The sequence below is a fragment of the Marmota monax genome, unplaced genomic scaffold (genome assembly GCF_021218885.2).
Source record: "Marmota monax isolate L192 unplaced genomic scaffold, Marmota_monax_Labrador192_F-V1.1 WCK01_AAM20220418_F8-fsc00007, whole genome shotgun sequence".
In the NCBI taxonomy this organism is placed as follows: Eukaryota; Metazoa; Chordata; class Mammalia; order Rodentia; family Sciuridae; genus Marmota; species Marmota monax.
In genome coordinates, this window is record NW_026692781.1 from 12,725,730 (window position 1) to 12,740,537 (window position 14,808).

Consider the following 14,808-nt stretch of genomic DNA (forward strand, 5'->3'; position numbering starts at 1 on the left):
TGTAAGCTTCAGAATAATCATGGAAAATTATAAAAATAATACCTATGGGATCTTTTATTAAGATTGGTTCAGTTGATCTGCTTGGCTTTCCAGGTCCAGCCAGATTTTCAGCCAACACACGGAATCTGTATTTTTTCTTATTGGTGAGACCTTTCACTCTGAATTAGGAAAAAGAGCATATGCAATAATATGGTAAGAAGCAGCCAATTGTGTTTTACATAGAAGGAGCAAATTTGTTTAAATTGTGAGAAACTAATTTGGAAACTTAACTAAAAATATTTTAATATAAATTTAAATTGTTCTTTAACAGTCAAGCAATTTAGATTTGGATAAATGTATCAATCTGATTGTTATCTATACTAATGATCATTATAATATAGTGGAGGACACTTTGAAACTTCCAGAAAGCTACTATTTTATAGTTAATTGAGAAGTGTGTTCTTGAATGGAACTTATATAATTTCTGAAATTATATGAAAATAGAAAATAAAAATAATTAAAATTTAATAGTAATCTTATATCATGTATGATCACAGGAAATACTAAAAAGCAAAAATTTGGATATATTGCTATTTTAATACTTGATAGAAGTTCTGGGCATACCTGTATGTTGTATCCTTTATTGGCATCTTATTGCATCTAACCCATTTATCAGTATCAGGATCTAATCTTTCAACCCAGTATCCAGTGATAGGGCTGCCACCATCATCATCTGGCTCACACCATGTGAGGGTCACTGCATCTTTAGTGATGTCTGAGGGTTCTAGGCGAGTTGGTGGTCCAGGTGGATCTATAGACAGGATAATGATATAAAAAGTTATATGTCCTATATATCAATATGATACCCAAATACAAGTTTGACACAAGCATCCTTTTCCTTAACTGACTGAGAAACTTACCAAATGGATATTTGGCTATTATTGGGGTGGCCTGAACTGGCTCACCAACACCATACATGTTTTCTGCAGCAACTCTGAAGATATACTCTTTATTGGGTATTAATTTAGTTGCCTGAAACTTTGTGTCCTTAACAGTTGATGAGAGCTTATGCCACACTTCACTATCTGTTGCTCTTCTTTCCACAACATAGTTTGTGACCTTAGATCCACCATCATCTCGTGGTGGGTTCCATGTTAGAAGACATGACTCACTAGTTACATCTGTGATATCAAATGCAGCCGGTGGCCCAGGCTTATCTGTGGATGGAATTATACAGAAAAAAAATGTAATTACATTTTATTCGAGAAGGTAGCTGAAAGAGTTGGTCTCCTTTTAAAACAAGAACCTCCTTTACCTAAGACATTCACTTCCACCACAGCAGTGGCCCGGCCGCAGACGTTCACAGCCTCTATGATGTATGTGCCAGTGTCGCTTCTCTTACTGTCCATGATAGTCACTGTGGACTTCTTAGGAACATTTTCAATGGTGATTCTCTTGTCCTGCTTTAGGAGCATATCAGCCTTAGTCCAAGTTATTTGAGGTTCAGGTTTTCCAGTTACGGTGGCAGGAAGTTCAATCTTTGTTCCAGCTTTTACAGTAATGCCAGCAAGGAGCTTCACATCGAGGAAAATTTCTGGTGCCTCTGAATGGAAAAGATTGTTTATGCTATTAGCAAGTTCAAGTTAGAGCCCTGACTGATAAGATAAAAATAAAAAATAAATACCCTGTGTGTCCACAGCCTGGATTTCATCTGTGGGTTTGCTCGGCTTGCTAGCGCCTTGCCTGTTCAAAGCCTTTACACGATAGGAATACCATTTGCCTTCCTCAAGACCTGTCACTTCCATTCTGTCAGAAAGCAAAATAGGATATTTTACTGTCCTATGGATAACCCATTCCACTGTACATTTGTCATAGACTTTCTAAAATTCATACCATTGGCACAAGTAGCTTTTAAATTAAGTCTGTATTACTTCAATATTGTAACTACTAAAAACCTTAAACTGCAAGCATTTTCAGCAACACTTTTAAAAGTAGACAGGCACACCAGAATTCTCAATGAAAAACAAAATATTTAAAATTTCCCACGGAAAATGTATTTTAATGAGTTAGGAGTAAGCATTTACTCTTGTGCCCAGTAATTAAGAAACCTACTTTGTTTCTGCAACAGGTTCTCCACAGGCAACCCATTTATCGGAACCACGTGGACACTTTTCTACTATGTATCCTTTGATGCGTGAACCACCATCATATTTAGGTGGATCCCATGTTAGGAAGATGCTCTTGGCTGTCCGATCTCTCCATTTAACATTCTCCGGTGGGTCAGGCACCGCTATAACATTTTGAAGAGTGAGTCAGTCATTTCCCTTTCCTTTCCCCATTACTTAACTCCAGTTCTAATATAAAAATCAGGTAAAAAAATGAGACTAGGTAAGAAATCATGGAAGTAGGTACTAACTTGCAGGAGCAGACATATTTACAGGTTCATCAACATATGCAGGTTCTCCAGGACCACACTTGTTACGAGCACAGACTTTGAATAAATATTCTTTTCCTTGTACTAGATCAGGAACTGTGAATTCTAGATCAGTCACAAAGTCCATAACCTGGGACAAAGAAACACAGATAATTAGTTATTTCCCCAAAACCATTTTCCCAATTCAAAGATTTTTACCATGAGCAGGGATACAAATGGAAGTTGTTTTGAATGCTAAGGATTATTCTTATATTAATTTCATATTAGGAAAAAAATTGTAAAGTTGGATACATAATTGTATTCAACCCTCAATATAAGGAGAAACTGTTTCATGATTTGTATACATTCACAAGATGGCAAAGATGTTGATTCTACCAGTTTGGTTATTATAAAAGTGATTTGAAATAAGGATAAAGAGTAGTTACTAGTATAAATGAAGGAGGAAAAGAATGGTAGAGAGACCAACTGAGATAATCCAGTGGAGTGAGAAAAAATGTGGTCACCATGGTAATACTTACTTTCCTTCAAATGGCTTATAGCTTAATGGGGACATATTGGGTTCTTATCAGATACCAAGTGAATGTATAAGTTTTATTTATATTTTTTTTACCAAACCTATCTAAAGATTTGATAAGGCTCACAAAATGGGACTGTCACACCAAACCTTGGTTAAACTATCTTAGAAGCAATTAACATCAATACATTTTAAAAAAAGTTTTTGGTAGTTTTTCAGTGAGATAAAAAGATGTGGCACGTATTAATTTGTGTGGCATCCCACACAAATTTGGACTACTTTTACATCTTTTCTGGAGTTGATGCATCACTACTCGAAACTCACTTTAGTCCATGTTTTCCTACTGACTTCTCGCTTTTCAACAAGATATCCAGTTAATGGACTTCCTCCATCATCCTCTGGTGGTTCCCAAGTCAAATGTACTGAATCCCTGGTTATGTCTCCAAATTTCAGTTCTTTGGGTGCACTTGGGCGAGCTTAAAAAAAAAAAAGTCGGTATCATTGATGGTTTGAACCAATATTTGTTAATACTGCCATATTACCTTAGATAATAAGCTTAGCTACTTACTGATTACATTGACATCAATTTCCCCAGAAATTGATTTCACAGGATTTTCTAATTTCAGTGTATAAATGCCCTTGTCTGGACGTTCACTTGGAGAAATGACAAGTTCAGCATAGGCAGATAAGGTCTTCATTTTCACACGATCTCCTGCTTCTAGTACTTTATCTCCAAAACACCAGGTTGCAGTTGGCCTTGGATAGCCTGTACTTGGAACCAGGATCTTGATAGGATTCGGGACTATAATTTCCAGACCATCTTTAAATGCACTTAAATCCATTGTTGGTTCAACTACCAAAAAGAAAAATTAGTGAGTTTCCAGTACCATAGATAAGTCCTTGGTACTCCAAAGTAGCTATGTGCTATTCCCAAATCTAAAATTATCTACTTACCAAATGCATCATCAGCCGTTAGAGGACCAAGAATTTCAGATGGATCTGAAACACCAGCTTCATTTTCTGCAGATACTCTATATAAATATTTGTTTCCTTTTTGCAATCCAGTAACCTAAAATTATGGATTCATATTGGTTAAAAATATGTACATTTAAGCCCATGATCGAATACTATATTTTTTATATGTGGTACTAGGGATCAAACCCAGGGTCTCATCCATGCTAGGCAAGGGCTGTACCACTGAGCTACATCCCCAGGCCTCTAAATATTTTTTTTTTTTTAGATGCGAATTCCTTACCTTATAAGTCAGTTCAGGAACAAGTTTCATATTACAACGAATCCAATTATCTTTTCCTTCTTCACATCTCTCAATTATATAGCCTAATATTGGGCTTCCTCCATCTTTCAGAGGAGGTTCCCATGTGAGCTGCACTGATGACTGAGTCTGATCTGAGGAAGTTAGATTCACAGGAGGACTTGGTCTCTCTAGAATGGAAGAAAGAGTTGGAGCATAATTTAGTCACAATTGATGAAGATGATGCACTCATTATCTGCCTTGTTAAAATAATAGGATTACTAAATTCACTCAATAAAGGGTAGGCACAGTCTACATTTCTATAATTTTGTTCAAATTTCTCTGATGTTCTTTTTATTAACTTTAATTTGAATTATTTTAATTGGTAGGCCTGATGTCTTGATTTGATGCAATATACGTTTCATCTTTTTAATGGGCTTACCAATTGGATCAGCAACTTTGACAAAGGGTGTGGCTGCACTTGGTTTTCCAACTCCAATTCGGTTTTGGGCTCTGACACGGAAACTGTACTCCTGTCCTTCCACCACATCAGTAACAGTTGCAGACAGGTCTTCGGCTCTTACAGTCATGGCAGTGTCCCACCTTATAGAAGTCTTATCCCTTAATTCAATGACATAGTTCGTGATCTCAGCACCTCCATCATACTCTGGTGGTTCCCATGTCAGAGAGACACCGAATCTGTTCACATCAGTGATGGTTACATTCAAAGGAGGGCCTGGAACATCTGGATTTCACCAAAGAAGAAGCAAATGTTGGTTTGGATTTTGTAGGGGATAAAAGCAAAGATGAACTGGTTGCAGTTTACTTTAAACACTTCTTACCATATTTGCTCCTTGCCTCTACAGGATTGTCCGTTTCTACTGGCTCGCCAGTGCCAACTCTGTTTCTTGCACTCACACGGAATAGATACTCAACTCCTCCTTTCTGTAGTCCTGTGACAGTAAACTCACAACTGTCTGCACGGTCTGTGGCCAGAACCCAGGTCTTTCTCTTGATGTCACGCCTTTCCACAACATAACCTATGATTTTGCTTCCACCATCAGTTAATGGTTCTTCCCAAGCGAGGCTTACTTCACCATCAAATGTTTCTGTCACTTCTAAGTTACGTACTGGCCCAGGAACATCTGAAATTCATATATAAAAGAATTTTTATGGTGTTATCATGGCCTTAGGTTGTGTTTGTGTCAATCAAATCTGAATGACTCAAGATCTTACCAATAACTTGTAAATTGATGAATCCTTCTGCTTTTCCATGTTTGTTCTGAAGCACAATTTTATACCTTCCCATGTCTCCCTTCTTGGCTTCTACAATTCTGAAAGAAGTTTGTTCAGCTGTAGTATCAACAGTTTTTGAAGACAAAGGTTCATTTTCCTTAAACCACTCAGCTTCTGCTTTGGGGTAGGCATCATATGGTACCACCATTGTGAGAGGCTGGCCAGCATCAACCACAAGGTCTTGATCAGCTGTCTTGATTTTAGGTGCAGCTAGTGAGAAAGATAACAAGTGAATGCTTTTGAGGTATGTACTGCAGTTAAATCATAGCATAGCCTTTTTTGTGAATTTATTAACAAAGATTGGCAGCATAATCTTGGAAGTACATCATGGTAACTTTGTATTAGAGAACACTGTCTTAGAGTTCTAATAACTTTTTATTTTCCTCCAAATTATTGGGTTCTGGAGAATAGAGGGTTGAAAATGGTCTAAAATCATAAAATACCCACTCTTCACCAAAAATAATAATAGAGGATTAAGAATGGTATGAAATATGTTTAATTTTTTTGATAAAGCACTAGTTCACAATAAACCAAACTTTTTTTCATATGTGTAAGAGATATCCTAATGGCTTTTACATACAACCTATAAGGATACTTTCAGTACAGATCCAAAAGGTTTACAGGGGTTGGAAATTAAAAGAGTATGGGGCTATCTTTAGGTTTGGGAAGATTCTCAGGGTGTTAAAAGACAATTCTAGGAATTTATGAGTAGCCACTACATTGCCAGCAACTGTCCAAGGTTCTGGCATGTAAAGATGAATGCCATCCATGTCCTCTTATTCAGAGCACTTGGTAGTAAGAGACATTAAAATAGTTAACATGGGGGGATTGGGGTATAACTCAGTGGTAGAGTGCTTGCCCTAAGCCTAGGTTTGACCCCCAACAGTGCAACACAAAAAAAGAAGTTAACATGTGGAGAAGGCTTACTAGAAATTCAAGGTTCTCTCAAGGATTATTTTATTCAATAATTGTAAAGTCTGAAATCTATGTGTTATCTGTGATAATATTTTAATATTATCTATCAGAATATTTTAGAATAAAAGAAAGAGACTTACCTGCCAGTTCAAGTTTAGCTCTGGCTTCTTTGTCTTTGGCAATAAATCGGTATTCACCCTGGTCACGGGGCTTAATATCACAAATCTGTAGCCTGTGTATCTTTCCTTCACTCATCATCTGGTGTTTATCACCCTGAACGACAACCATGTTATTTCGTAGCCACTGGACTTCCACCTTATCTTTGTTGAGTTCAGCGAAAAAAACAACATCAGCACCAGGAGCTTCAAGAATATCTTGAGGAGGCCTGATGATCTCAACTGGGATTTCTGGAAAGTAAATGTAAAATAATTACAAATATGTTTGGATTTTGATTAATAGTTAAAAAAATTGGTCACTAATGTTAGAATTATGTTTTACTTAATACATACCTTCTACAAAAAGTCTGGCTCGAGACTTCCTGTCTTCTACTCCACAAGCATATTCACACTCATCATCCAGCCTGCAGTCTTTTATGATGAGTCTGTGGATACTACCATCTTTTTCAAATTTGTATCTAAAGAAGAGATTGAATGATTGGTTAGCCTGCATAATAATCGCTAACTTGTCAAAAAGAGCATTGACAGCTCTAGAAATAGAGAAAAAGACCAAAAAATAAGAATAAAGAATAAGAAGACTTTTACGTACTTTTTGCCTTCCTTGATTTCTCTCCCATTTCTGTACCATTTTACATTTGCTTTCTCTCTGGAGAGCTGGCAGGAGAAGACAGCATCATCGAACTCGGTGACTGTCTGGTCTTCCAAGTGTTCCACAAATTCTGTCGGGGCTTCTATTATAAGCAGCTCAGCAACAGATTTATCTTGTCCAGCAGTGACAATGTATTCACCCTCATCTGGGAAGCCACAGTCTTTAATGATTAGCGAGTGCTTGTACTTATCAATTCTGTATGATATACGGTTGTCAAAAGCCACTTCTTCTCCATTTTTGGTCCACTTTAGTGTTACATTGAGACGATTAACCTTGCACCAGAATGTCACAGATTTCTTCTCCATTGTTTCAATATCTTTAAGAGGCTCAATAATCCTAAGATCTTCCTCTGTTGTAAGGGATAAGAATAATGTTGATATTGTTTCTATAACAGAAATTGATGGAAAAAAAATCTCTAAGACCATATGAATCACTTACCTTCTACTATTAGATTGGCTGCACTTTTAACATTTTCACCTCTGTGATTGGTCAGAGACACATTGTAGTTGGCTTGGTCATCTAACCGTGCATCTCTAATTCTGAGGGTGTAGACCAGGTCTTTTTGGAGAATAATGTATTTTGAACTATCAAATATGGCTTCTTCATTTCTGAACCATTTGGCTTTGGCACCTTCGGTATTGACTTCGCAGTTGAAGACAACTTCTTGTTGTTCCTTCACACGGGTGTCTTTTAGAGGAACTATTATCCTGAGTTTTTCTGAAAGCAACCAATAAGACCTTATAATATGACAAAGGACCATTCAAATGCAAACAGATACAAAATTCAACAACAAACTTACCAATTACTGTCAAGTGAGCTGCTGCTCGGGCAGCCCCAACCATGACCACGTAGGTGCCCATATCTTGTAGTGTGGCATCTTTGACAATGAGAATCCTCTTTTTGCCATCAGCAATAATGTCATATTTATCTCCAGGCTCAAGTGTCTTATCATCCCTCTTCCACTGGACTTCAAAGCTTTCCTTTGATATAGTGCAGACAAATTCAGCCTTTTCTCCTTCAAGTATTTCAAGGTTTTGAGGCTTTGAGATAAATTCAGCAGCAAGTTCTAGAAAGACAAAGGCCCAAGATATTAAAAACCCATATATATGTACCTTAAATGTAACAAGTATGAATTGTTGAAAATATGACGTTATGCATTGTAATTTTCTTACCGTGTACTTTGACTTTGCCGTCAGTTCGAGAACTTGGGAGTCGACAGTTGTAGTTGCCAGCATCATCAAGCTGAGCATTCTGAATAATCAGGATTCTCTTCCTTCCATCAGTGAGTATTTCATATCTTCCCGTTTCAATGATCTCTTCATCCCCTTTGTACCAAGTAACTTCTGCTCCGGGTTTGGAGACTTCACAAACCAGCTTTATGGTGTCTGTTTCACTAACTTCAATGTTGGCAAGATTTTTTGTAAAGACAGCTTCTTCCTCTGAAGATAGAACAAGAAAAATTGAGCTCCACTGGAAATTAGTTTTTGCTAACCATAGATTTCAACAAAGACAGCCTCCCTCTTACCTAGGACTGTCAGCATGCCAGAAGTTCTTGCTGTCCTTACTTCACAAGAATATTCTGCCTCATCATTCAAGAGACATTTATTGATGACAAGAATGCGCACTGCTCCCTTAGATATGATGTCATATTTTTTGCCCTTTTTAATTTCAGCACCATCTTTAAACCACTGAACCTGTATTTAAGATAGATTTTTTTTTAAATCAATTTTCATGCTGGGTGTTGTTAAGAGGAACTACAATCTTAAGTTTTTCTGAAAGCAACCAACACAACTTTATCATATAACAAAGGATTATGGTGGTAGAGATAAATATAATTTAAAAAAAACATGAAAAAATTTACTAATTACTATGAAGTGAGTTGCTTTGATACTGTTATCAGTTATTGAAAATAATGGGATCATACAGTTTAAAGCCTTAGAGGGCCTTGGCATCACACAGACCAACTCCTCTGATATGTAAACTGAGACTCAAAGGATTTTGCCTCTGGTAGTTAATGGCAAGAAGAAGTACTTAGTTTTGACATTAAACTGCTGATATTGGAGTGTTTTTTATCTAAGAAAACAGCAATTCTGTAAGATTCACAATAATAATCTTTAAATCTCTCGATTGTGAGTTCAGTGTTTTTCAAGCAATAGTGAATGAATAATACTAAAAAGAACAATTAAGTATTTGTTTCATACTAAATAATCTTTAAAAGTAAAGTGATGGTCAGGGAAAATTTCTAATTTCTTTTTCCATTTTGATGAGACCAAAAGCAAACATAATACACAGGATAATAGGTGTATAATCACATACCTTGGCATTTTCTCGGGAAATTTCACACTCAAACCGAGCCATTTCTTTTTCTTTAACTTGAAGATCAGTGAGTGGTCTTAAGAATTCCACATGAGGAGCTGTAAAAGAATGTCATCACGATTAAAAACAAGGTTTCTGGAAATTTGTTCTGACATTACTATGGTAGAGATTTTAAAAAAAAGTCTTGGGCAAGGCCTTTGCATCTTAATAGGCTACTACAACTAACTTTGAAATCAGTTGGAGTTGCTTTTCAGACAAGATGCTTTGCTTTTTCTGTATCTCTGTAGTTTACATTAGACATATGTCATACTATATGTCCATTCTTTTAAAGGACAACTGAAAAAAAAATCTTCATCGATACTATGCCAGATTTGAAAGACATACCAGTAGAAAAGAAATGTTTTCTTATTTAAGGCAACCAGCATACTTTTTGAGAAATTAGTAGAATTCAGTGGTAATACAGCTTGAAGCACTATGATCAGCTAAGAGGCATTAGTAACTGAAAATCCCTTATATCCAGCTTTTTTTTTTTTAACTTGGCTTAAAAGATGTCACATATAAGTCAGGCAAAAAAATCTAGTAGTACGACGAACAACGTGTTGTATATGGGAGAGTTATTTGGCATTTTATATCTGTTGTTTCATTTTTCTCCAGAATTCATCTAAGTGCTATATAAGGTGGACAGCTGCCTTCTTGCCCTTCCTTCTTTCAGATCTCCTTTTGAGTCCTTTCCAAGATGACCTTTCTTGCTCAGAGAGATCCTGGGACAAATGTTGGCTGATGGGCTTGAAGATATGCCATTGCAGCTGGGTCTTCTTGGAGTGGAGACAGATGACAAGGGGAAGAAGGAAACCCAAGAAGCTACTCTGACTTAAGCTACAGCAGAGCACCCATGACATGGAAAGAATAGCACAGTAGAAGATGCAGGAAGCACAACCAGAGACAGTAGGTTGTAGCTGTTGACCAACAAGAAGCAATTAAACTAAACAAATATTGTGCAAAAGTGTGCACTAAAAAAATGTAATCCCTGGGCTAATAATGAATAAATGAAGCAAATGAGCGAGCTTGTGGCATTTTGAAAAAAGATGCTATTTTTCACCAAGGCAAGAAGTAATGCTAGAGCTCTTCATTCAAAGAATCAAAGACATGCTCCATCTTCTCATCCATTCTTATTCTCAGAGATTCAGTCATATGAATGGGCTTTGTCACATTATAATTCCAAACATGCTTCTATTCAAAATGAAATTTCATGCTCATTCTTTTTATTTATTCCCCATGCCTGAAAATGCATTTTCCTTCCACATGGAAATTACTTTCAATTTTCTTAAAATCAGGGGTCTCTAACTTTTCTTTTGCATTCAGTTTGGCCTCAGCCATATCAGAATATTCATATAGCAGGCTGAAAGAATGCATCTGCTCACTACTCTGAGAGAAAAGCAGCTTAACAAAAAGTGGTGGATGTTTCATAAGAGCAGATACAGCATACAGACTTAAAAAAAATAAAGGATCAAATTAGTTCAGTATCAATATTATAAATTGCCAAGAAATGGGATCAAGCCAAGAAGGGCATGCAACAAGTGTTTTTGCTGTTGCTGTTGCTGTTACAAAGAGTTGCAAATGACAAATCCTGTGTAAGAATACTTACGCACGACATTCAGGTTACAGGAAGTCTTAAAATCCTTAGCATCACAAGTGTATGTTTTGATATCCTCTGGGGTACAGCCATGAATAATAAGTTTTCTGACCCTGCCATCAGCAACAATTTCATACTTCTTGTTTTTGAGGATTTCTGTTCCATTTTTGAACCATTTCACCTTAGCATTTTCTCTGGATACTTCACACTCCAGTACTGCTGTGGCTTCTTCTTCGACCGTCTGGTCCTCAAGAGGCTTAGTGAATTCAACTGGGGGTTCTGAAAGAATCATATTTATTAGCCAGAGAATTTTCCCTTCCTTCTTCAAGAGTTTTAGACCTCCTCAAGTTTCCTCTGGCATCTCTAGGGCTTTTTCTCTTTTAAGTTTGTTCGTTTGTAAGTTTTGATGGCACTCAGATATTTTCCTCCAATAATGATGTTTTATCATTAATTGTAACAGAGGAAAATCATTTTTTAAAAAGTAACATCAAGGAAATAATAGCCAACTCTTGATTAATAAAGCAATGGATACCTAGTTTGATTATAATTTTTCCTCCATCTGTTTGTTGAACTCAAATGTGAAATTAAAAAATAGGTGCAGAAACAGATAGCAAAACCTATGTAATCCATTTTTTTTCTTTTTCTTTTTCTAATGGTACTGGGGATTAAAGTCAGGGCCTCACACATGAACATTTTACCTTTGAGGCACATCCCCAGACCTTTTAATTTTTTTCAGAAAGAGGCTAGCTAAGTTACTGAGGCTGGCCTTGAATTTGCAATTTTTCTGCTTCAGCCTCCCAAACAGCTGGGATTCCAGGTGTACGCTACCACACCAAGCCACACTAGTCAATTTTGAAATTTTTTCAAAAAGGAGTCTGTGTTGTGTTTTGTTAAGCTAAAAGGTAACAAGACTTTTGCATATTTTAATGATCTATGGTACTCATCATAAGAAGACAATTGAGAGTTGGCATTATTTACAAGACTCCTGCAGTATAGATTCATTTTAAAATAAGCCTTATAATTACCTTTCACAAAGAGATTGGCTTGAGTTTTAAAATCCTTTGCTGTTAGTTGGACTTCACCAGCATCTTCTAACTTGACATCCCTCAGGGTAAGTGTATGAACTCTTCCTTCTGAACGTGGGACAACCTAGGTGTTTTTTCAGAAAAGTGCAGTATAAGAAGACACGAAATGTCAATACTCTATACAGAATCATTTTACTCATTTAGATAAATGGTTTAAAATAGTGACCCAAGTTGTTTTATAATCATCTCTGTAGCACATATGTATTTAAAAATGATTTTACCTAATAGTTTTGAAGCCTTTAAGACTTTCATAGTTATCTTTATATGATTACTATAATTACCTTAGTAATTGAGAACAGCCAAGAAACAAAATAAAGAACAACAACAGAATCATAGGAAATGGTAACTAAGATATGGTCTAGGAATACAGCTATTTATTTAAGGATATGATGTTGGAAAAATTATTAATGACATTTCAATATAAATTTTGAACATAAATTTTCAATGGCAACTTATGTCTCCTTAAAAAAGTGTCTCGGTCTCTAACCCATGCAGATACATATTTTATCGATTTACACATTGCTGTATTATCTGAATGCTTCTGAGGCTACTCTAGAATATTCTCTGCTTCCAAGTATATAGCTCATAATGGTTTTCAATAAATAGTTCATATACAATGTAGTTTTTATCTTTACTATGTTAAAAGAAGGAAAACATATCTTAAAAAAAACAACAATAAAATTAATGCCAAAGATCTTGTGGTAAATTATGTCAGGACAATATTAGATGTTATGCTTTTAAAATATTAACTTATTAACTATACTGCTTTAATGCAGTAGGCATAATAACTGACCAAACTATTAAAGTTTAAATACAAAATTATCAAATGTCTATTATGACTTAGTTTTTTCTAAGTAGCCAAAAGCAAATAGTCAAAACAAAACAAAACCCCCCAAAAGACAAACAAACAAAAATAGTTTATTAATATCTTATTTCTAAAATTTTCTCTTCCTATGGCCTATTTCTATAACCTGTTTTTGTTTGTTTGGTTGAAGTTTTCGATACTAAAGACTTTGCAGAAAGCTAAAATTAAAGGCCTGAATTGACTAGAACAAGTTTATTTTAATATAATTTAAATACACCTGAAAAATGTCACAAATCATTTATTACTTCACAGTTGATATTTCTTAACATTTAAGTAATGTTAAGAGTAAGTTCATAAAAAAGATGATATATTTTGAGAAGCTAGAGTAAGGATTAAAATTCCTATGCAAAGGAAAAATAGGAGTGAGCCCTCTAGAATTATAGTAAACTGATCCTAACTTCAGAAAAAGCTTTACTGATGTGATATTATTATTATTATTATTATTATTATTATTATTATTATCATCATCATTATTTTTTGGTGGGGGCGGATTACCGGGGATTGAACTCAGGGGCATTCAACCTCTGAGCCACATCCCCAGCCCTATTTTCTTTAAAGACAATTTCTTTAAAGACAATTTCTTTAAAGACAATTCACTGAATTGCTTAGTACAGTGCTTTTTATTGAAACTGGCTTTGAACTTGCCATCCTCCTGGCTCAGCCTCCCAAGCCACTGGAGGAGATATTATTTTTGACTACAAGAAATATGAATAAGATTTTAAAAAATTTAAATAGTGCAGTTTTTATCAGAACTGGAACTGATTTTTTCCAAAAGATCTTTTAGTGAAAAACTCTTCATTTGATCAAAAGATATTTAGTAACAGAAGAATAATTCCAATTATCTATCCTTAAGCAATTTCACAAATTTACAGATCTCAAAAAAATCATGAAAAATCCATCACTTCTTGACTGATAGACATGAAATTAATTAAATACACTTAACAGGAAAAATTTTACATTTTAAAATTGTGCATTTTAAAAGCAAGCTTGAAGGTGGAGATGCTCTATCACCCAAATCAGTATTTAAGATTTTGCTGTAAATAAAGTGTTCTGCAAATTAATTCTCATGCTACAGTTGGAATGTACTGCTGATTTTCCTAGATAGTTAAAAGAGACCAACTGGTCATCACTTCATGACAGGCAGAAGTTATCCACCGGATCAGTATTATTGAACTTACCCTTTAGTCACTTCTGTAGATTACTAGTTTTTTTTTCTGTTTGTTTGAGGCATTTGTTCAAAGGTACTGTCTTCCACTATTTCAATCTGATTCTTGTTAAATTGAATACTCTTTTAATTTTTAAGTCTGTATTGAATCCCTGGTACACACTTATTATTTCTGAAATACTGGAGCGGGGGGTGTCATATAACAATGTACTATCCTGTGCTCTCTTTCCAAACCACGCTGGACATTTTCTGTATATTTAATTTCAAGAATTCAAAATTAATGGTGAATTATCAAAATAATTTAAACACGTGCATTGTTTTTGGAGGAGGAGTGTAAAATACACAGGTCAATTTAGGCAAATTGTACTTGTGGACCTATCTAAATAATTGCCTCAGTTTTTAATTATTAAAACCTAACCATAGGAGCTGGTTATTTACTGAAACTTCTTAAAGTATACTTGTTAATATGTGTGAATAATCACAACACCCTTCTTTCTTGTCAATGCCACCAGTTGTACTTTAAATAGTT

At 35.4% G+C, this 14,808-nt stretch overlaps 1 protein-coding gene across 50 annotated transcripts in view; it reads right to left on the minus strand.

The window, feature by feature from the left end:
- The window catches only part of Ttn (titin), a 266,741-nt gene that overhangs the window by 85,138 nt on the left and 166,795 nt on the right, over positions 1–14,808 (minus strand). For 49 of the 50 annotated variants that reach the window (XM_058580253.1, XM_058580254.1, XM_058580267.1 and 46 more), the window contains 24 exons: positions 12,190–12,313; positions 11,177–11,443; positions 9,532–9,629; positions 8,741–8,909; positions 8,388–8,654; positions 8,015–8,281; positions 7,654–7,932; positions 7,156–7,564; positions 6,900–7,024; positions 6,531–6,797; positions 5,416–5,685; positions 5,022–5,324; positions 4,622–4,924; positions 4,183–4,370; positions 3,882–3,996; positions 3,496–3,780; positions 3,252–3,403; positions 2,396–2,543; positions 2,092–2,269; positions 1,664–1,785; positions 1,295–1,582; positions 900–1,196; positions 604–790; positions 43–158 (listed from right to left, as the gene is read on the minus strand). In XM_058580253.1, coding sequence (XP_058436236.1) covers positions 43–158; positions 604–790; positions 900–1,196; positions 1,295–1,582; positions 1,664–1,785; positions 2,092–2,269; positions 2,396–2,543; positions 3,252–3,403; positions 3,496–3,780; positions 3,882–3,996; positions 4,183–4,370; positions 4,622–4,924; positions 5,022–5,324; positions 5,416–5,685; positions 6,531–6,797; positions 6,900–7,024; positions 7,156–7,564; positions 7,654–7,932; positions 8,015–8,281; positions 8,388–8,654; positions 8,741–8,909; positions 9,532–9,629; positions 11,177–11,443; positions 12,190–12,313 — 5,224 coding nt within the window. The remainder of the gene's footprint in view (positions 1–42; positions 159–603; positions 791–899; positions 1,197–1,294; positions 1,583–1,663; positions 1,786–2,091; positions 2,270–2,395; positions 2,544–3,251; positions 3,404–3,495; positions 3,781–3,881; positions 3,997–4,182; positions 4,371–4,621; positions 4,925–5,021; positions 5,325–5,415; positions 5,686–6,530; positions 6,798–6,899; positions 7,025–7,155; positions 7,565–7,653; positions 7,933–8,014; positions 8,282–8,387; positions 8,655–8,740; positions 8,910–9,531; positions 9,630–11,176; positions 11,444–12,189; positions 12,314–14,808) is intronic. The other variant, XM_058580270.1, reaches the window with a different exon arrangement.